Source organism: Balaenoptera musculus, chromosome 10 (genome assembly GCF_009873245.2).
Source record: "Balaenoptera musculus isolate JJ_BM4_2016_0621 chromosome 10, mBalMus1.pri.v3, whole genome shotgun sequence".
In the NCBI taxonomy this organism is placed as follows: Eukaryota; Metazoa; Chordata; class Mammalia; order Artiodactyla; family Balaenopteridae; genus Balaenoptera; species Balaenoptera musculus.
The window spans coordinates 77,977,790-78,001,109 of record NC_045794.1 but is presented as its reverse complement, the minus strand read 5'-3'; the positions used below and the strand labels follow the sequence as shown (position 1 = coordinate 78,001,109).

Genomic DNA, 23,320 nt, shown 5'->3' with positions numbered 1-23,320 from the left:
GAACAGACATATAGACCAATGGAATAGGATATATAGCATAGAAATAAACTGTTGCATATATAGTCAAATGATTTTTGATAAGGGTGCCAAGAATATTTAATGGGGGAAAGGACAGTTTTTTTCAACAAACGGTCTTGGGAAAACTGGATATCCACACAGAAATGAAGTTGGATCTTTACCTTACACCATATACGAAAATTAACTCAGAATGGATCAAAGACCTAAATATAAGGATTAAAACTATAGAACTCTTAGAATAAGAGCTTTATGACATTGGATTTGGCAATGATTTCTTAGATATGACACCCAAAGCACAGGCAAGAAAATAAAAAAATAGATAAACTGCACTTCAACAAAATTAAAAACCTCTCTGCATCAAAGGATACAATCAACAGAGTGAAAAGGCAGCTTACAGAATAGGAGAAAATATTTGCAAATCATATATCTGATATGAGGTTGATATCTAAAATATATAAAGACCTCCTACAATTCAACAACAAAAAAACCTGATTATAAAATGGACAAAACGCTTGAATAGACATTTCTCCATAGAAGGCACACAAATGGCCAATAAGCACACGAAAAGAGTCTCAATATCACTAATCAGTAGGGAAATGCAAATCAAAACCACAACAGAATACCACCTTATACCCATTTAAGACGGATACTATAAAAAAACGAAAACAGCAAAGTGCTGGCAAGAATGTGGAACGCTCATACGCTGTTGGTGGGAATGTAAAATGGCAGAGCGATAAGGAAAACAGAATGGTGTTCCTCAAAAAATTAAAAATAGTATTACCATATGATCCAGCAACTCCACTTCTAGGTACCTACCCAAAAGAACTGAAACAGGGTCTTGAAGAGGTGTTTGTACACACCTGTTTATAGCAGCACGAGTTACAATAGCCAAAAGCTGGATGCGACTCAAGTGTCCATCAATGGATGACTGGATAAACAAATGTAATATATACAAACAATGGAACATTATTCAGCCTTAAAGGACATTCTGACCCATGCTACAATATGGATGAACCTTGAAGACATTATGTTAAGTGAAATAAGCCAGTCACAAAAAAGACAAATCCTGTTTGATTCCACTTATCTGAGGTACCTAGGGTAGTCAAATTCAGAGACAGAAAGTAGGATGGTAGCTGCCAGGGGCTGGGAGAAGAGAAAGTGAGAAGTTATTGTTTAATGGGTACAAGGTTTCAGTTTTGCAAGATGGAACATGTTCTGAAGATGGATGGTGGTGATGGTTGCTCAACAATGTGAATACTTAACTCTACTGAACTGTACACTTAAATGTGGTAAATTTTATGTTATGTGTATTTTACCAAAATTTTTAAAAAACAACTGAAACAACAACAAAAGAGAAGTTTAATTTTTTTTTTTTTAAAAAGCCACTGCCTTTTTGATTCAAACACCTGTCACTATGCCTTAGTTTCATAAACCAATGGGAAGAGAAATGTGGCTCATCACTTAATAAAACCTCAAAGACTTTAAAAGTCTGAAGATATTGGCACACCAAGCTTTTCTAATGCCTTTAATTAACTTCATAATCCATTTTGATTCACATTCCCTTTGCTTGTTACTAAATTCACCTAAAGTTACTCTCAACTTTTTGGTAGTGATTAAAAATGTGCTACTTATTTATATTGGCAGTTGACCTTAAGTAGCAGCAAATGGATACGTCAAAGCCACAGATTAGCCAAGAAATAGAAAACTGAGCCCTTAAGAACAAAACACGTTACTGTTTTTAATTTGTCTGCTCCCACTAGACCCAAGGTTAATGAGAACAAGAACTTGTCCTTTTTTGTTTTTCACCACATAGTAGATGCTCAATTAACTTCCATCAAATGAATGAAGTCAGCATTTGCGTACTAAATGCATCGACCCAGAAATGTTTACATGGTCATGTTCTCTCTTTTCAAACATGTCTGTCAGTTGAGCTTGGTGATTTACTGTGAAGAAAATAAGAGGAATTTCCAAAGAAATTTCATGGAAAGTATTTTTCCATGAAAAACTGTTTTGAAAAGTGAAGAGAAATGTATATTTGTTACACAGACACAACTCTTTGTTTTGACACTATTGACTACTGGTTAGATCATCTCTGCAAAGAAAAATAATCCAAAGAGATTCGTTTATGTATTTTGCATAGACACGCCTAGCCCTCACATACCCCGCCCCCCCCCAAAATGCAATCATAACATGTGGTTAAACATTGAAATCCCCTCAGTGCTGTGTGCTCTATACTTCCTTCTAACTCTCCCTGAGAGCCACGAAGTCAGATTTAAAATTTTACTTTTACTGGGCTTTCATTTTTCATAATTACAGATTTTTAATTTCTTTTATGTGAGTGTGCAGCTTCTGATGTATTGAGCCAATTAAATGCAACTTGGTTAAAAACCAAAGGTAAAAAAGGGAATTTGGGTAGAAAGTAAAATAGGGAATTTTTAAAAGGAACCCAAAGTAGTAGGAGATGTTATTGCCATTCAAAGGGGGATTTTCCCATTATCGATATGAAAACAGGGTCTGACCTGCAAGCCCTGGGTGGTTCTGTTACTTGTCTTCTCCTTGAATCTTCCTCCTCCTGCTGTCTTGGGTGGGGCCCATTTCTCAAAAGCCACTGGACAGAGTTCCTGAAATGAAGAACATCCCTTCAACATCTGAACGGGTGGAAATTCAAAGTTTGAAATAAAGGCAAAAGACAGGCTGGGGCTAGGTGGTCACAAATATTTATTTTTGGTTAAACCCTGTAATACTGAAAATGTCACCTTACCTGGTTCCTCTTGTAATCAGAAGGGTCACAAGCTGTGAAGGGATGGATACATTTTCTCTCACTTTTACACCAAGCACAGCCAGTTCCAATACATACTGGGCATCTGGCAACACAGAAAACCAACTTAATTCCCGCATTTTTAGGAAAACGTTCATATCCTAGAATTTCCCTCTGTGATGCTGCATGCGAGCATTTAAAAGAAGAAAAAAAACCCCTGGATAGACTGTGATGCACCCAGGGGAGAGAGGACAGTCCTTTGGGGCTGGGGATATAGTACCCACTTTATGCCCTGCTCTGGGCAGCCCTCGGGGCTGATGGACCATCATTACACTTGCTGGGGGGTTGCCATGGAAACCTGAAGCTGGGGTCACCTGGTATGTCAGTAGGTAACAGGAACCCACTGAATCTGTTTCTGAATCCAGTTCTGCTATTTGTCTACCTTCAGGTAAGTTTCCCTCTGGAGACTGATCTCCCCCAGCCCCCCATAAACCCACCCTTACTCACTGGAGCAGAAACACTGCCAAATGCCTGGAAGACGGGAAACTAAAAGTGCTACCTGGCGAGCAGAGAAAACAGGGTGCCAGTGTTTGCTTTGTAATCAAATTAAGGGAGAACTGTGTCTACTAATCAAATAACCATGCATGGATAACAGCGGAAGACTTGAAAAGCACTTAATAGGATAATCAGTGTTAAAGCAAGAACAATAAAAATGGAAATCGAGGTGGGTTTGGAAACGTAGCCAAAGGAGGCAAAAGGAAGCCTCAGCCTGGGGACAGTGAGAGGACTAGATCAGGAAGAGGGGACACATGTGCATTTCATGTATTCTTCCAGAAATGCCAAGGCATCCTGAGACTCTGACCTACAGAAATTGCAGTTTCGGTGGGAGAAGAAAGCACAGACTCACCTAAGGGTTCACCCGCCACCGAAGTGCGCTAGAAGCAGGTTTGTGACTTGCACTCCTATCGCTACCCCTCAAGTGCGATGACTTTACTAAGTGCTTTTTGAAGGGGAAGTAGGTACCCAAGGAAAGGGTACTCCCCCTCTGGGGAGCTGTGGGTCTGAGGTCTGGTTCTTAATTACCTAGCTGTGGACCTGGGGCATGGCACTTCCTCTCACCAGGTCTTACAAGTGTGGGTGCAGGAGCTGTGTTCTGTTTAAACTCTCCTTGAGCTACACAGGTCTATTTAACTCTCCCCCTTTATCTTTTTTCCCCCATTTTCACGGACTTCTGAGGCTCTCTGTATCAAGTTTGGTGTTTTTCCTCCCTGAATTCATTCTGTTTGTTAGAAATCACTGAATTCAATCCCTCTTTCAAAGTGCCGCGGTGGTAAAGGTGAAGTCCAGCGGCTCCTGTTCATATAGCTGTAGGGTAGCCTCCCAACTCAGCTTCGAGTTCGAATGCCTTTACCCTGAAAAAACTATGGTTCCCAGACCAGACCCAAAGAAATCCACGTTTGGTACTCACACAGTTGGTCAAGCAAACCACTGAAAGAGCTACAGAATCACTAATAATACAGCTTCCCATTGTTTCCATGGGAACATCCATCCCATCTTACAGCTGGAAAACCAGGAATCTGGGAGACATATTTCCTCTGTCTTCTGTCTGTTTTAGAAGCAAGGAGTGAGGTGCGGTCCTAACTCAGGGGGGTACGTAGCTCAACAGGGCCAAACGCGGTACAAAAACGTGGGTCACAATTAACATGTTCTTTTGATGACAGAGACTTCCTCTTGTGCTTCTCCCTTGACTGTGACTTCCCCTTATCTCATGCTCAGACTCTCTTCCTTGACTCAAATTCCCAAAGCCATTCTGATGAGGGGAGAACCTAGCAGCACCCCTTCGCCTAATACTTCAAGGCCACCTCTTGGTTGGAGGAATGTATTTCCCTGTGGGTAAAATACACCCAAGCACAGCTGTTTGCCTCTTCACTGCTCCTCCTCACTTGGCAGGGCTTGAACAAGTCAGCTTATTAGCTCAGGGGCTCTCCTGGCTCCCGTTAGGCCATGCTCCAAAAGGCACCTTGGAAAGTTCTCCTCCACAAAAGAGGCCTTTAGGAAATCGAAGAGTAAAGCAAATAAATACATTAAAACCAATGAGAGAATATTCACATTTTAAATAAAATCTTACTCTCTTAATGATGAGCAGCTGGTAAAGTTGAATCTTCTTGACACACTCCAGGAACTGAAGGAGAACGTCACGTTGACAACTAAAACATCTGGAGCAAAGGGGGAAAAGAAGTCATTGACGGTGGAGCCCTGCTATCATCAAGCAAAGCTGTAAATGCAAAAAATAAATTTTTTTTTTAAACATTTATTTATTTCTTTGGCTGCGCCAGGGCTCAGTTGCCAGCACTCAGGATCTTTGTTGAGGCATGCAGGATCTTTTTATAGTTGCGGCATGTGGGATCTAGTTCCCCGACCAGGGATCAAACCCGGGCCCCCCGCATTGGGAGCGCAGAGTCCCAGCCACTGGACCACCAGGGAAGTCCCCAAAAAATAAATATTTTTTGCCTCCTCCACAAAGAGGGTGGGGTATGCCAGCTGTTCACTAACATTTCAATCAGTATGTGGCTCCTTCCCGGGGGGCCATTCACGTCAGGTAGCCGAAGTGCACAGCACAAGCCTCCAAACACACCCGGGCCCCCCTCGCATTCCAGGCCTCCCATGGATAATCACTAAGAAAAAGCCATTTCACAGCCGCTTTACAGCTCATACTCTCCCTGGGATCACTATCTCAGCTTGTAATTGGCCACAGCATAAGAATAAAACAAGTCACCGAACAAGAACTGCCTAGAACATGATAACCAGAATGTTAGAGAAGAAATTCTGCACCTTCAGAAAAATCCACACAACGGATAACAAACTCCAAAGTGTGGTTCCCATGAGCTGGGACCCATGATCTTCTTGGAGTCAACTGTTGCCAAATCTATGATGAAGGTTTTCTTATTTGCTTTTGAAAACCTACCCATGGGTTAGAAAACCCCCAAAGAATAAAGTAATAAGATAAAAACTCTGCTAAATAAGCATGAGAGAAATGGCATATTTCCTGTACCTCTTTAACTTACATACTCTACCCTAGGTGATCCCTAAATCTGGTTGTGTATCAGAATCACTTGAGAAATTGATGAAAATATAGATTCCAGGGCCACACTCCTAGATATTCTGACTCAGCAGGGCTGGGGGATGTCCGGAATCTGTGTCTGTAATCTCCCCATGTACTGACTGTGTATAGCCAGGTTTGGGTGCGGTAGCCTGGAGCAGTGCCTTTCAAATCCTATTGTGGCCAGGGACCAGTGCTACTCTGTGATATTTTCATTGTCACCCATTTTGGTATTAATATCTTCTTCCTTTTATGAATTAACGGGGAGAGCAGATGATGCTTTTAAAATGAAAAGTCTTTCCTTGACAAATTAAGAAGTTGGCCTAACTTTGTTGGCACCCCTAATTTTTCAACTGAAATATTATTAGTATGTGATTCCAAAAGCCTGAGAACCCTTACTTTAAGGGGCTTCTCTTTAGCAGGAACATTCATTCTGAAAGCCAGGATGTCACATAAAATTCTGCTCACATAAAGTGGGTATATGTGAAATGATAATCCTCTGTTCCAAAGACAAGAAGGTTTGGAGGGCTGGCGTGACCTCTCAGCAACAGCATTTGAACAGACACTTGATAATTGTTAGTAGCACGAACATATGGGCAGTAAGCACTGAGGGACTCCCAGTGAAAATACATATCAATGGAATCAACAAGTGTCCAGTGACGGAGACTAGCAAGAGTCGTACTTTCCTGAGTATCAACTGTGCACAAAATACTACTGGGAAATATCACAAGGAAACGAATATATATGATCTCTGCTCTGGAAGCATTCGCAGTTATTCTAGAAGAGATAAAATAACTTAGGTGAAAAAGCACAGTGACAGTATAGTCAAGGAAACACCCTCTGAGTGGTTCAAGTTCCATGCAGCACCTGGGTACCAAGATTGGGGTGCAGGTGGGGAACCCAGAGGGTACTGGAACAATCGGGATGATTAGAGCAGAATCTGTCAAGGCTATACAGAAGAGGTGACTTTTCAAAGCAGAAAGGAGACAGGATTTGGTGAAAGAGGCAAAGCCACTACAGGCCACAGAGAAAGGTTTGGCAATGGCCACTGGCTGGCTGAATGCAAGAGGCGGGAAGTGGGTTTGTTTGCCTGCTCAGAATATGGAAGGCATCCAGAGAAAAGGGCAGACAAAGGGTTGGGTTCAGTTGACGGAGGCTGTAAAAACAATCAACTACACTGTAAATCAACTATATTTCAATTTTTAAAAAAAGATTTAAAATTTTTTAAAAAAGCAATCAACTAGCTTTCCAAGGTGATCTCGAATACTTCCGAAGCTTATGTTACAGGTGAGCAAGACCTGCATTTTAATAACCCACGAACTTGACTCTACTTCTTCCTGACCCAGAGGGACTCATGAATCCTCAGTCTGTCCATTGTATTAACTCCTAACCATCCTTTGAATCCACCCACTTCGCTCCACCCTTACCTGTCTTCAACAGTTTCAGCTCTCAGTCCCCTCACCCGGTCCCTGCCACAGCTTCCCCTCTCTCTGACCTTTCAGAACTCAGCCCTCCCCTCCTCCTGCCCCATTCTCCACCTGTGGCCATTCATTCAACAGAAATTTATTGATCATCAATGGCTACTTTGTGCCAGACACTTTGTACCTTCTTTGGTACCCATTTTCTATCATTCCGCTTTCTACCTTATTTGCCTTGGCCATACAGAAGCTCTTTTGGCTCCTCAGACAAAGCTTTTTCTCTCCTTTTGGCCATCACACTAGTTGGTCTCTGACTGCATTACTCTTCCCCTTCTTCTTTGTCCAGCTCAACCCTATTCATCCTCCAGGAAGCTTTCCTTGCCCCCTCACCTGCACCCCCAAGTCCAGTTAGGTACCCTTTTCATGTGCTTCCCATGGTGTGCTATGTTCCCTGCATGCTACTCACTGAACTGTAAGGTGCTGTTTACTCATCTCTACCCCCAAGAGGCTCTAAATACTGTGAACAATGACCAGGTGAGTGTTTTCGGTCACTGACTCCCTACCATTTAGCACAGTGTCTGGCATGTAGGTGCTCAATAAATACTTCCTGTATGAATGAACGAATGCAATGAACTTAAGATGATAAAATATTGGCCATTCTGTTTTCTCATCTCATCAAGGGCATTCCCAGCTTTTCAGATCTCTGAATTATCTGACCCATCCACGTAAGGTCAGCCCAAAGGTCTCTGGCTTGACTCCACTCACCTAACCAACTTACCATCCTCTGTCATTCTCCAGCCACATGTGACTGTGGGGTCCTGCACTCATGTGATGAGTGGAGCAGAGGTGAGCGGGACTGAGGGGAAAAGTGGGAAGCAAGGGGTAGGGGGAGAGAGAGTCTACAGCGTGGGACTATTCAGATTCTGTCATTGAACTTGTTTCCTGGGCAATCTGGACTCAGAAGTTTCTCTTGCCTGCTTCATTTTCTAACAACAACAACAACAAAAATAGCAGAGTCCACTTGCCTTTGTAGGTTGCTCTTGTCGGGATGCTGCAGGTGCAGGTCTCATTGGATACACTTTTACCCTTGCAGAGTATCCTGCCGGTGTCCACGTTCCTCACCATGCACTCCGAGTGTCTTGGAGAGAAGCTTCCCACCACAGTCACTGTCGTCTGTGTGGGGAAGAAAATTCAGGAACCAAATTATTGTTTATTTCCATCATTTCCATCCATCCTAGAGCCTTAAATGAACTCACCTCTGACTTGCCATAGAAGGAATTTCTTAGATTGCCAATGTAAAGAAAGAGATGTTTTATTGGCTATTTAATTTGCTCTTTTGTGAATCGCATATTCATATCCTTGGACCATTTTTTCTGCTTTGTGTGTATTTTTCTTATCAATTTTAAGAGCTCTCTGTATAGTATAGATATTCATCCTTATCTGTCATATTTCTGACATATTTTCTCCTGATCTGTTTGTCTTGCAATTTGTATGTGTGGTATCTTTTACCCTACACAATGTGTTTTTATGTAATCAGATGCAGGGTTTCTTGTCTTGGTTATAAAGTTCTTCCCAAAGTCTTGCTTGTGGACAAATATAATATTGTTCCACCATCTTTGTTGCTTTATTTTTTAAACTATGTCTTTAATCCATCTGGAATTTATTTTTATATATAGTGTAAGATAAGGGCCGAACTTTATTTTTATCCAGATGGTTAATCAGCTATGTCACAACCATTTACTAAAAAAAAAATTCCTTTTCCCACTGAACTGAAATACCACTTTTGTCATATATTAAATCACCATATACCTGCAAGCTATTTCTGAACTTTGCACTGTTCCAGTTATCTATTGATCTAATTCTATTCCAATGTCATCAAATTTTTACTACTGTGGATTTAAATATATTTATGGCAAATCTCTCTATTTTTATTTTCATAATTTTCTTAGCATTTCCTAGACATTATTCTTCCATATGAACTTTAAGATCATTTTACCCAAATGGGGTGTGGGGACTGAGTTTAACTGGAATTGTACTAACATATGCATTAATTTTAGGAGATTTTATATCTTTATGATATTAAGTGTTCTCATCTAAATACATATTTTTTTTTTCATTTGTTTATGTTTAGGAGGGAGGAGGAGGGAGGAGGAGGAGAAGAAAGAAAGAAAGAAAGAGAGAGAGAGAGAGAAAGGAAGGAAGGAAGGAGGGAGGGAGGGAGGAAGGGAGGAAGGAAGAAAAAAGAAAAAGAGGAAGAAGAAGAAAAAGGAAAAGGAAAAAAAGAGGAAAGTTAAAATAATATGCCAATGGGAGACCGCTTTTGCATCATGTGCACGCAGGGGATCTGGTGAGGAGGTGGGCTAAGTTTTAGGAAGCTGGGAGCATAGGAAGTGGTAACCTTATCACCCACAATGAAGAGCGATAGTCGCACACAACCGGGGAGGTGTCCATCTTCTGTTATACTTCAGACCTCTGCCCAGACTCTGCACAGCCAGCTAAGACCACTGTCTCTCATCTTCTGATAAGCTTGCTAAATCTATTCTAGCCCTGGGATCTCACCCCCATCTTTCCATTTTCAAAAACTCCTGTTTCTGAGCCATAGGATCACACTGGAACGCAAGTTCTTATAGTCCAACTTCCACTGGACTGAAGTCCAACCCTCTCCAGGGGACCTGAACATAGTACTGAACCCCAGACCATCCCCAGCAGCTCATCTTCAACACCTGGCTGAACTCTCATGCATGCTTCACCCCTGCATTTCTCCCTGTACCGCACATCTCAGCGCGTGACCGTTATCACCTGTTATCCTGTACACATGTAGGTCTTAAATTGAATTCATTGCTCAAACATCATAACAAAAGCACCAGACAGCTTGTTAAAGTCCTGTTTTCACTAGCTGTTTTACATTTTCCACACTGCCTTCCAGTTCTCATATACATAGCATTTACATAACTGTAATCATTGCATTAATTTATTCCATAAACATTTGTCAAGCTTTTAGGAGGTGCCATGGGCTACACAAGGCATTGATTACTTCAGTGAAGCAAGCAGCTACCGTCCTTGCCCTCAAAGAGCTTATAGTCTAGCAGAAGTGTGGAAAAGTCTGCTAGATGAAAACTGGAGGGCCACACAGGATTGAGATCATTAAGAGATGACAGAAGCCTGGGCTAGGATGGTACAGTAGAAATGGAAAGAATTGACAGCTTCAATATACCCATTAGAGGTAGCACGGGGCAGGACTGGAAGTGGGGCCTGTGGCTGTGGTGAGCAAATGGGTGGACGCAGAGGTGCTGCATATCGCAATGGGACACACTGAGCAGGAGGCAGACCTTGGGTGGAAAAATCAAGACTTCAATTTTTGGATGTGTGTAGTTCAAGATGCTTGCGTGATAATTAAGAAGATTTAATAAGCCTGGAGCCCAGAAGCAACCTGGGTGGGAGATAAAGGAGACATCGACATGTAGGTGGTATATCAAGCCATGGGAGTGGATAAGATTGTCTGTGGACAAAGTACAGAGTCAGAAGAGAGGAAGAGCCAAAACTGGGGCTGAAATAACTCCAACATTTAGAGTCAGGGAGAGAAGAAGCCAGCAAAGGAGGTCGAGGCACAGTCAAGAAGGAAGGAAGAGAGCATGGAGAAGGTGCGCCATGCAAGGTGACGGAAGACAGAGTTCCAAGAATGCAGCCAAGAGGCCAAGTAAGGTGAGGACTTATAGTGTCTGCTGGAACAGCTCCATGGAGTTCAGTTTCAGGGGAACAATGGGGGCAGAAGAAGTTGGAGTTGATCTGAAAATAGGAGACAGTAAGTTTTTTCAAGCGGTGGAAGAAGAGGATAGCCAGGGAGTTGAAGGTATTTTTGTGTGACTTTGGGTTCCAGGCAAGAAGGGTTAAAAAGCTGATGCCTTGGCTTAATGAACCCAACGTGGGAATCCTTGCCAAGTTAATAACTCTTTCTTGAGTTAAGCTGGATAAAGAGGGAATGAAGACCCAAAGAATCAGATGAGATATGAAGTTTGAGAGTCAATTAGCTAGTAATGTCCATGGGGCCAAAGAACTTCTTGCCGCATAACATTCTATCATTCTATCAACAGACCTTACTTTACTTAACCTTTCCTCTTATTGCCAGTTTGGTTATTTCCAAGTTTCTAAGTCTATAAATGCCGCTGCAGTAACATCTGTAAGCTTATGGGTTTTCTTTCAAATTACTTCTTCAGAAGCCTAAGCCTGGAATTAGTGCTTCAAACAGAATGAATATATTTATGACTTCTGAAACATATCGCCAAATTGCTCTTTCCAAAAAGGTTGTGTTAATTGGCTTCGCCATCACTAGGTGTCAGCAAACCTTATTTTCACTTTAATTTGTACTTATTTGATAACCGGTGAAGCTGAACATACTTCTATATCTATATCTAACTCTTTCAACCTCCTCTTGTGAGAATATACACTTCTGCCCACTTACTTTTTGGTGTCTCTAGATTTTTCTTTTTACTTTCTCCTAGCTTTCATATCTTGCAATTAATATTTTGCCTGTCATAAATGTTCTTCCTGAAGCATGTGCTTTAGTCATCTCTTATTTTTCCTTGTATAGATTTTTTTAAAAAGTCAAGTGTATGAATATTTTTCTCTTGCTATTACAGAATATATTCCTTCAGAGCCAGAAAATTATACTTCCAAATTATCTGATGCTCAGTTACTTTCTGTTAGGTTTTTAGATGAATTTCTTAATTAGCCTAAAATTTATTTTATATTTAATGTAAAAAAAGGTGAATTAAACTATGTTTCCACGTTGTAAGCCAGTTATTTCAGCAACTTTTATGAAATAGTTCTTTTGTTTCCTCTTATGATAATGCTCTTTAAAATTTTTACATCTATTTCTGAGCTTTCTACTCTATTCCATGGATCTATATTCCTATTTTTAAACCAGAGTCATGGGCCAAATTATTGCCACTCTATATGTGTCTACAATCATATGGAAATGGTCTTGCTTAAATAATTTTCTTTTTTCAATATATATCTTAGATATTCTTGACCAGTTCATATTATTATTCCAGATGAATTTTATATTAATTTTAAGACAAAGTCTATTCAAATTTTCACTGGGATGGCATGAAATCTAGAAAATAGATTGAGGAAGTAGTGACATTTTTATGATCTCTTCCCGCCAAGAAACATAGTATATGTCTGGATATATTTAAGATGTTTTTCATATCTTCCAAGAAAATACCTTATGTGTCTTTGTTTTTGTTTTTATATTTGCTTATGCTTTTAATTGATAAGGTTTTCCTATTATGAATTATAAATAGCATCAATAGACCACTGCCTCACTATCTAATTACTATTACTATTGCTTAAGACAAGCTGTTGCATAGCCAAAATCACTATTTTGGTAACTGGCTTCAACATGTATCTCCTAGTAAAAATGATTTTAAAATATAGGGTATATACCTCACTCTTCAAGTTTGTGCCTGAGTACTTCTGTTGTTTTTAATGAATGGGATCTTCTATGAATGGATGTTAACAGTTTGTCTTACATGTACTAAGGTTATTGATACTTGAATGTTTACTGAACAATTAAAGTTTTAAAAGCTAATATATTTAGATTTTACAGATATACAACCACTTAAGATTAGCAAATAATGATATTTTTGTCTATTCCACTCTAATAATTATTTCTATTACTTGTTTCTTGTATTACTACACGGGACACAACTTTCAAAACGATGTTGATTGTATCAGTGATGGAACTGATGTTTCTGTTCTGATTTGTAAAAGAACACTTCTAGTCTCTCCTTTAGGAACCATGCTGTTTGTGGGAAATACTTTTATTCCTACCTTTTTTCTGTTTTTATCAGTATAAGCCATTTTTACTGACTGTTAAAAATCTCTTTTATAGGTATACAAACATATAATTTTACATAATGCAAAAATGAGATGTCACGCATCTCTTTTTGTGTTTGTCTGTGTATATGAGGATTTCAGTTGTTTGTGTTTTTGTTTGTTTGTTTGTTTTTACTTGTCTCTGACCTTCCCTCCACCACATGAGTCATTCCATCAGGGGAGCCTATGTTTACAACCTAGCATGAATTCTTCCATGTTTTTCTCCATGCTCAAATAACCATATAGAGACATACATATATAAACATATACAGGGACATTTTTTGGATCAATACAAGATCATGCTATACATACTTTTCTGCATCTTGATGTTTTTACTCAACAAAATCTCATGAAATCCCTCCAAGACAATTGGAATTGCTCTAATTCTTTCTTTTTAATGCCAATTTCATAACGAGGATGAGGATACATTATCTTCTAATTGTCTTGTGTAAAGAGACAAAGCTTCTTGGAAACAGAGTCTCTGTATTATATGGGTTTTTTTTCCCCATACCAAGAAAGTTACTAGAATGTTATTAGGTATATGATGGGCAGTAAGCAAACACTCTTTGAATCAAGCTAATAGAATCGGAGAAAACCACAGACTTCCATCTCTATGGGTCTGGGATAAGGATTTATTTAAATAACCAAAGATCTAAGACTTTCAGGCAAGTCACTGCTAACAACCAAGGTAGGAAATATTTTGAAATAATATGACCAAGAGATGGAGACTGACATCTTATCGAAATTACTAAAATAATCAGCCCAGGGCTTTCCTGGTGGCGCAGTGGTTGAGAGTCTGCCTGCCAATGCAGGGCACACGGGTTCGAGCCCTGGTCTGGGAAGATCCCACATGCCGCGGAGCAACTGGGCCCGTGAGCCACAATTGCTGAGCCTGTGCGTCTGGAGCCTGTGTTCCGTAACAAGAGAGACCGTGATAGTGAGAGGCCCACGCACCGCGATGAAAAGTGGCCCCCACTTGCCGCAACTAGAGAAAGCCCTCGCACAGAAACGAAGACCCAACACAGCCATAAATAAAAAGGCCTCGCACAGAAACGAAGACCCAACACAGCCATAAATAAATAAATAAAATTAAAAAAAAAAAAAATCAGCCCAAAGTTGGGTTCAAAGAATAGCTTTACTCAAATTACTAAACTCGTATCTCCTTTACCTTGAGAGTGGTGGTTAGCTGGAGAGAGTGACATAATGGTTTTGTGGGAAGACTCTAGAGGGATTAGGGTAAACCACAGTGGGACTCAGGGTGGGGAAGAAAGCACCCATAGTTCTCTGGGTGGTAAACATTTTTTGTAATGTTCCAGACTAGATGTGAATGGTGATTAACTTATACTAGTGAACCCAAAGATAGGTCAGCAAATTGTGTAAGCAGCACTTCTCAGTCAATGAACAAGTGACTTTCCCTCACCGCACTTAGCTGAAGTACTACCCTTAACATTTTCAAAATGATAAAAGAAAAAAAAGCTTTGTGTAATCTTAACTTATCGGAGTCCTGGGTGTATTCAATGATCATGGTATTTTCTACCAGTCTCTATCAGCACTAAAGGCGGCTATTTTGCAGACTGATAAGAGAAATAAAAATTTGGCCATACCTATACTTAGATGCCTAAGCATCCTTTTCACAGAATCTATTCATTCTGGTGCAGGGCTGATGGAGGCTTGGATGAAGGCTTCGAAAGGTTTTTTTTGGCCCCTCCTACCCATCCTCCACACTGCCACCCACACGAGGACAACAGAAAGTGACAACAGCCAGATAACTTGAAATCCATGAGTTCTGATCAGTTATGACTTGAAAGCCTGATTCTTTTTATTATTTATCCCTCATTAAATGCTCTGGCTCTCCTTTATTAAATGTTAAATCATCTTAAGTGGTAGGGTTCTTGCTATTTGAAATGGCAAAGTGTAAGGGGAAAGAGAAAGTGACCCATCTCCTTGTTAATGTGGCATTCAAATAAAACAGAGTGAGCTCAACAGACAGGTCAGGCTGCTGATGGTGATTCTGTACAGTTATCCATAACACAAGAGCTGTAATTAGGGAGAAAATGTCTCCTTCCAGTCACTGAGATTGCAAGGCAGGAATTCCATTCTCCCATGGGGCGCAGTTGGTATGTGAATCAGAAAATGCCTGAATATGCTCACGTTGCTACCTTTCTCTCATCCAATGACAGGGCTGACGTGCTGCCCATGGCGGTACTGCCATAGCAAGAGCCCACGGACTTTCCAAGGAACACCCCCCTTGCGATAGTCACTGCCCACATTGCTTTCTCTCCCTCTCTATCAACATCGCCTGAAGCCATGCACATATGACAGTTGTCAAGAGAAGTCTGAACACATCAGGAAAAGAAACCATAAAACAACAAAATTCGACACTTAAGACACATTTAAGGAATCTTGACCGTGACTATGAACTTATTTTTTTCTCTTTTTTTTTTTAATCAATGTGGTGTTTTTTTTTTTAAGATTTTTTTTTTTTGATGTGGACCATTTTTAAAGTCTTTATTGAATTTGTTACAATACTGCTTCTGTTTTATGTTTTGGTTTTTTGGCCACGAGGCATGTGGGATCTCAGCTCCCCGACCAGGGATTGAACCCGCACCTCCTGCATTGGAAGGCAAAGTCTTAACCACTGGACCGCCAGGGAAGTGCCTATCAATGTGTTTTTCTGCGACATTAGTAGTCCATCTTTTCCTTAATTTCAACAAATAAAGGTCATCTTTAGCTGCATAAGATGACAAACTCCATGAGGGCAGACCCATGATGTGTCTTATTCTCTGCTACCTCCCCATCACCTTGCAGAGTGTATGGCAGCTGGTGGGCACTAAGTATCAGTTAACTAAATGAGTGGACTCTCATAACTAAGCTTATTTGATCATTAATGGATATTTTACACACAGAAGGAAGCTGGCGTCAGTTGTGTAAAATGAGACAGCAGAGACCAATTAAAAATCTTTCCTCGGGGCTTCCCTGGTGGCGCAGTGGTTGAGAATCTGCCTGCCAGTGCAGGGGACACGGGTTCGAGCCCTGGTCTGGGAAGATCCCACATGCCGCGGAGCAACTGGGCCCGTGAGCCACAACTACCGAGCCTGCGCGTCTGGAGCCTGTGCTCCGCAACAAGAGAGGCCGCGATAGTGAGAGGCCCGCGCACCGCGATGAAGAGTGGCCCCCGCTTGCCGCAAATAGAGAAAGCCCTCGCACAGAAACGAAGACCCAACACAGCCATAAATAAATAAATAAATTAAAAAAAAAAATCTTTCTTCTTACCTTATCTTTACTGCTTCGAAATAGGTAAATTTGAGGGCAATTTTTAGCTCCAGATGAAATATCCAGCCAGTTTTCTGAGTTCTTTAAATGCACACAATCTTCTTTAAAAGTACACCTATCAAAAAAGAAAAAAAGGGGGGTAGCGGCAAAGCAGCACACATGCCTCAGTTAAAACTTTCTCATACTTGGCTTTGGTTCAAAAATGCCAGGCTTTGTATAGTGGATTACTGATTTCAAGAAAGAATAAGAACATGATGCTAAAACCATGAAAAGCAACAGGAAACCAGCAGAGCATTTTTTCCATCATGTCTCAGAGCAGAGAACAAATGTGGACATGTTGAACTTAGACTCCTGAGCCATCTCTCAAGATAACATTGCCAAATACATCCAAAACACAGCTTCTCCTGCATTCTACAATTAAAGAGCCCCCTTCTAGAAAAACCTAGTACAGAACAGCTCAAGAAAGGGTTTACACATTGTATACATTTTAGGTTTGCGATTCATTTCTAGAATATCAACCCATTGTGTAACTTTTGTTGTTGTTAAAAAAAAAAAATTAAAGCGACCATTTTGTGCTTTGCAGTATGATAATCAAATAAACATATTGCAAGGGCAGAGTCTTCCCAAGAATTTGATAAGACATTCCAGAACCATCTGCTACATAACATTTATTTCGACAGATACCAAATTATATCAAAAGATACTGGGTAAAACATTTGCCAGGGCCACTTTGCCAAGTCGGCCAGCTCAGAGGATGCCCCCAAATAAATCTTAAGCTGTGGTCAGGGCCAACTACTTTGATAAACACCATCATAAGCTGAAAGGTGAGATCACTGCTTTGCCTGATGCCTGTCTCGGTCACTCTAGGTCATGCGAACTTGGGGACTCTTGCCTCACCAGTAGGGTCGCCAACTTAACAAGAAGAACGAACACCAAGGGCCGTGTGATTTCCGAATGGTGTTGGGCCCCACAGACATCCCCTGAATGGTATCAAGGAAAGAACAAAACATCTGTTACCTCTGCCTCCTCAAGGCCCAAGGTTAAAACGAAGGGGTGGAGGAGAACTAGTGACAGTAAGTTTTAAAAAAAAAACTGAAAATTCATGAATCATGTGAGATTGAAAAGCAACTAAATAATAACCACATTCAGCTCTGGGGAGTCCCTGAAAGGATGTAAGTGGAGTGAGGTGTGGTCCCAAACAGTGTACTTGACTTCACAAGCATTTTATTTCTTCTTCTTCCTCTTCTCTCTCTTTTTTTAATTCTTAAGAATTTAGGCCCCATGGCTTCATCTTTGAGCGCTGAGCTAATTTGAATATGACAAAAATAGAACAGGAAGCCAGCGTGTTTCATTAACCACCACCCCCAAGTGCAATACTTTCAGCGTGTCATCATATTCTAACATCTTGGGGAACCCTGCTTACAGGGAGCACGTCTGCGTCCAAACTCTCCTCCACCTGTGTCAGCTCCTTCTCCTTCTCATGACCGTGGGGATTTTCATCAGCAATTCTCCAAAGCCATAAATTTACCTGACCCTTGATCGCTAGCTCGTCCATCACGGACATTAAGTTCAAACTAAACCTCCTTTGAACATCAGGGAGAGTTTGTGGTGGAGGCACAGGTACCGCTGGATTGAAACACAGGGAATGATGAGGTTGGTTTCCTATTTTGTATTTGAAAGTGATGATGACTGTCAAAAACTACCTGCCTCTCAGAGGCATTCTGGTTTGTATAAGGCACTTCCTCTGCCTAAAAAAAGGCAAAAAACAAAGGCCAAAAAAAAAAAAAGAAAAAAGTCAGTTCTAGAGAGACTGGAGTACAAATATTTTTGTAGGCTCTTAATACTGCCTGGGAGTCAAGGCCTAAGGCTGCCAAAAAAACAAGTGTAAAATATTTCATACAAATAGTGCTACAATTTGCCAATTTGTAGGCAGAAAACGGTAGTGCCACTGAATTATCACTCCCTTTTCTGAACTCCTATGGCATCTCTTGTCAGCACCACACATTTGGGTATTTAATCATATGCTGCCTTGAATTACAACTTAACTGTTTCATATGTCTATGTCATTTCCCCCCAAGTAAGCTGTAAGATCCTCAGAGGAAGGGAGAATGTCTTTAATATTTCTTCCATAAATCCTTCAGTGTCTGGCAGCATGGTATGCAAATACTAGGGTTTCAATAAATATTTTTGAATGAATGGATGAAACATGAAATCTCTATAGGTCCTTTCTGTAGGTGATTTTTCTTTCTAGAGTTTCCTTATGATTTATGTCTGACTTGTACTTGCAGTCAAGAGACTATCTTTAATGTAAGCGAAAAGTTTGAATCTTGGGCCAGAGAGGCAACAAATTAGAAGTTGAGGTTTTCATTTTGTCTTTTGGGGGGGGGGGGAATATATATATATATATATAAAATGGACCTTTCAATTCCTATTTTGTATAAGGTGAAAACAAAATTTAACCATGTTAAGCAACTAAACATAAATTCCTGGTTTATAAAACACCTCTGAGATTTCTAAACTCTCATTCCTTGCTTCTCACCAGCTGAAAAATAAAAATAAAAAAATAAAAAAGCAAACCATGACACCAAGAATGTATAACCAGATGGTCAACCAACAATATCTTATTACTTCTCCAGTACTGCAGATTATAAAATCTTCACGACAGCACGTTACCCACACAAATTTCTTCAGGAGGGGGAACAGATCTTACAGCTCCCATGTTTTAGTAAACAAAACCAGTTACTTTGAAATGGTCCCTTTTGAAAGCCATCACTCTCATTCCTATCCATCCACGAAAGCAACGGTCAAGTGCATAGACAGTTAAGCCTTTGCCCAAATAAAATTAAAATCTCATTGTCAGACTCGACTCTCGGTGAGGCTGCTCCTCAATGAAGCACTCTCAAATACGCTGATTTCTTAACTGGCTTCATTACAATTTCTTCAGGCCACAGATAGGAGGAAAATGGGATTCAAATTAGAATGAGCGCATTCTGGAAAAAAATGGCAGAGATGTGTTTGCTTTTCTTATCTTATGCTATTGCCCCACTCTCTACGGAGGATCTCTCTAAAAGTCCTAAGCCTCCCAACCAGTATTTTATTTTTCTAGTCCTTATTTCCAGCTAGCTCTCTTGCCTACAAAATAAGGCCAATGTGCAGACACTAGCCTACTTGCAAATTAGGAAACAGAGCCAGCTCAAATGCAAAGAAAAAAACTGCCTGAAGAAAAAAAAAACCCAAAGCCCAAAAGTTAATTTAAAAAAACCTTTGCTAGGTGAAAGAACCGTGGATGCAATTTAGTGAATGAAACTACTTAACAGGCTTGTTCATAAAATCTGCTGTAGAGCTTAATCTAGTCAAAATAATAAGAGTTTGATGGGGACTTACTTGTTGGCTCAGTGGTTAAGAATCCGCCTGCCAATGCAGGGGACACGGGTTTGAGCCCTGGTCCGGGAAGACCCCACATGCTGCGGAGCAACTAAGCCCGTGTGTCACAGCTACTGAGCCTGCGCTCTAGAGCCCGCGAGCCACAGCTACTGAGCCCACGTGCCTAGAGCCTGTGCTTCCTAACAAGAGAAGCCACCGCAATGAGAAGCCCGCGCATCGCAACAAAGACCCAACGCAGCCAAAAATAAAAATAAATAAATTAAAAGTAATAATAATAATAATAATAAGAGTTTGAGATTGTCACTCAAACTATTCAAGTATGTGGACCAACCCTCCCAGACCCCTAACTCATAACGTTCATTCAAAACCTACCCTGGCCCCGACTCATGAACAGGGAGATTCCAGACACTTGTTTCTAAGTTTGCTCTTTGGAATTCAGAAAGTATTTGCATACAGTGGGTTTGCTTCCTGAGTCTGTGGAAATCTGTCTAAACCCTGATGTCCCTGAGTAACTACCCCATCATGTACCTGCCTGGAAGGAACACTGCCCCGTGCCTGGCACTGTTCTGTTTACAGTTAGTCTTCCCCTGTTAGTCCTCACAACCACCTCATTCTACAGGGGTGAAACGGAGGCTCAGAGAGGTGCAATAACGTGCCAAGGGTGCACAGCTCCAAGTGGCTGAAGTCTGGTTTCAGAGCCACACGCTTGGCCCCTTGGCTGCAAGGCCTCCTGTGAGCCCTAACTGCCATTTAATAAGGTGCACAAACACAATGACATTTAAAGTTCCTCCTGGCTTCCTGGGGCCCCAACAGTGGTTGGAGAGTGGGGCTGTGCCAGGATGAGGCGACAGAGACAAGGACCCCAGGAACAGATGAATAGAGAAGGTAAGACAGAGCATCCAGGATGAAGAGGGGAGCAAGGATTTGGGAGGAAAACAGGGGTGGGGGGGGGGGGAATCTGAGAGGCCTCGAATTTTCACACATCACTAGCCCTGAATACAAAACATCCAACTAGAGGTTAAAATTCCAGGAGGCCCCCAACTCACAAATGTACTGTGTTCCAAAAATTTGCTTGCAAACCATCTGCTTGTAATATGGAATACACTTTTTCTCCCCACAGAAATAATGTTATAAACAGTGATTAGGTCTCCAGGTTAACCCACAAAACCTGTTTATCTGTAATGTAACTTCAGTTCTATCTATTTGCAATATAAGAGTAGCAGAAAACAATGAGATTGAAGCCATTTGCATCAAATAGCAGTTTTTCTTCTTTACTTATTTGTGTTTCTGCTCAGCTGGTAGTCTGGGAACAGTGCCCAGCTGGATCGACTTTTAAATTTATTATTACAGTATTGTATTTATACAGTATTTCTATTTTTTTTAATGGGGATGGCTTAAATTATTGTTTTCATGCCAACATAAAGAACAGGGAGACCCACCTCTGGAAATGAGCTGAAGTTTCCAGGCAGGTGAAATGCCCATGGGATGGGCTGGGAGACCTTGAGAATCTGACTCTATTAGGCTAGAATCTCTCTGTAAGAATTTAGCACTTACTCAACCTTGAAATAGAAACTCTGAACTCAGAAATGTAACTTCTACTTCCTGCCACTCGAATTTCATCAGCATCTTCTAAATCTAATTGTTCACCAAGAGCAGTCAGTCCCTGAAGTAAACTGATAAGTAAATATCAGGTAATTGGCTTGAATGGGAGGGGTGGTGTGACCTGTTCCAAAGATTCTCTACTGATATATCAGAAAACTTTTAACAAGGAAACAATCCAGCCTCTCTCTCAGGAAACAGGAGGCTGTGTCCATCCTGTGGGTAGATTTTTGCCGCAAGAGCAAAGGTCTTCTGCTAAGTGATTTGAAACTGCTGTCTGCATTTTTCGGACAGGCAGGGAGTGCAGAGGAAGGGCCAGGTGGTCCCCAGAATCAGGGGGCTTTCATTAACACTGTCAGTCCACAAGATGGAGAAACCAATCTCAACTGAAAAGAATTGGAAGTCACTGTGAAAAACTAAACTCTGAATTGCAGGCCTCCAGAGTCAGCCAAGGGGGATGCCAAAATACGAGACCAAAATAACTTGCCGGGAAAGCTGAAAAATTGAATTTCAGCTCCAGTGATGAAGATCCAATCTACATAAGAAAATGATGCTAATAACAGAGACAATTTAGAAGATTTTTTTTTTTTTTTAAGTGAAAACACCTCACCTGCCAGGAGACGTTCTTTCACGTGATTTGATTCACTTATTCTTCACAAAGCTATGAAGTAGGTACAACAAATTTCCCTGCTTTACAGCTGGGGAAAACTGAGGCACGGAAGGTTCCGTATTGTTTTCCCAAGGTCGCAGAGTTCGGAAGCAGAGCGGCTGAGATACCAAACTAGGCAGTGCAGCCTCAGAGTCCGTGGTCTCATCTCCTACCCTGTAATGCCCCTCATAAGGGCTCTCACTCACTGAGCCCTCCCCAGGGGCCAGGCACTGTTTCTAGACTTTCCGGGACTTAACTCGTTGATCCTACAACCACCTCAGGAAGTAGGTATTATTGTTATCGGCTCCATTTCAAAGATGAGGAAACTGAGGCACAGAGACGTTAGCATGCTATGAATCTCAGCAGTCTGGCACTGGTATCCATACTCTTACTACTGTGCCAATGCCTCAAAATTTTCAAAGGTTTCCGGGATGGCAATGTCATAAATGCCAAGATAAAAGTAAATATGTCCTCCCAGAGCTTGGGCCCTATGGGAAAATATAGGTTTTATTCCACTTCTCAGCATTTCTCAAAGTGTGTTCTTCGGGTTGTTTTAGGTGTTAGTGTTAAAGGAGGGTCAAGAAATTTGGGAAACGCTAGTTAAATAAAATTAATGGTCTTCTCTATTGCAGGACTTCTCAGAGCCTTGAATATGCCTGTGTGCTTTGTAACTTTCCAAGACAGAAACGGATGATGCACCATCTTCCAACTTTTGTGTTGAGGGATTAGAAGTTCTAGCCAAGCACACTGGGAAACACTGCCTGATCTCAGTTAATGAGTAATAATCCAAACGGAAGATCAAATTAGAAAACTTTGGGCCTTTTTTGTCTCTTTTTTTCTCATCTCTCATACTAGTTGATTGTGACCTATTAGTTCCGAGCATTTCTCTATACTATCTCCTGCAGTCCGCCCTCACCCATCACTTCTCACCTAGGCTCCTGCAGCAGGTTTCACTGCATGTGTTTATTAAGTAACTGATGGGCCTCCCTCCTCCCTGCCTTCAGTCAGCCTCCACAGCAACATCTAGGTATTCTCAAGGACAGAAGTGATCATATCACCTCCTACTTAGGAACCCTCAGTGGCACCCTTTCACTTACACCAAACGCCTCTACCTATCTCACTTTCATGACCGGGGGCCTAGAACACACATTTCCACACTCACCTCAGTACCCAATACCATGATCGAGCTCCTGCTTTCCTCTCCAAACTCATCCCCAGGCAATCATGGGTTGATAAGTCCGTCT

General features: G+C 41.1%; 1 protein-coding gene across 1 annotated transcript in view; it reads right to left on the bottom strand.

The window, feature by feature from the left end:
* Nucleotides 1-23,320, bottom strand: part of PLXNC1 (plexin C1) — a 146,184-nt gene that overhangs the window by 74,687 nt on the left and 48,177 nt on the right. Inside the window, exons 5-9 of the mRNA XM_036866611.1 lie at nucleotides 16,445-16,559; nucleotides 8,320-8,467; nucleotides 4,905-4,992; nucleotides 2,780-2,882; nucleotides 2,538-2,639 (exon numbers count right to left, since the gene is read on the bottom strand). Coding sequence (XP_036722506.1) covers nucleotides 2,538-2,639; nucleotides 2,780-2,882; nucleotides 4,905-4,992; nucleotides 8,320-8,467; nucleotides 16,445-16,559 — 556 coding nt within the window. The remainder of the gene's footprint in view (nucleotides 1-2,537; nucleotides 2,640-2,779; nucleotides 2,883-4,904; nucleotides 4,993-8,319; nucleotides 8,468-16,444; nucleotides 16,560-23,320) is intronic.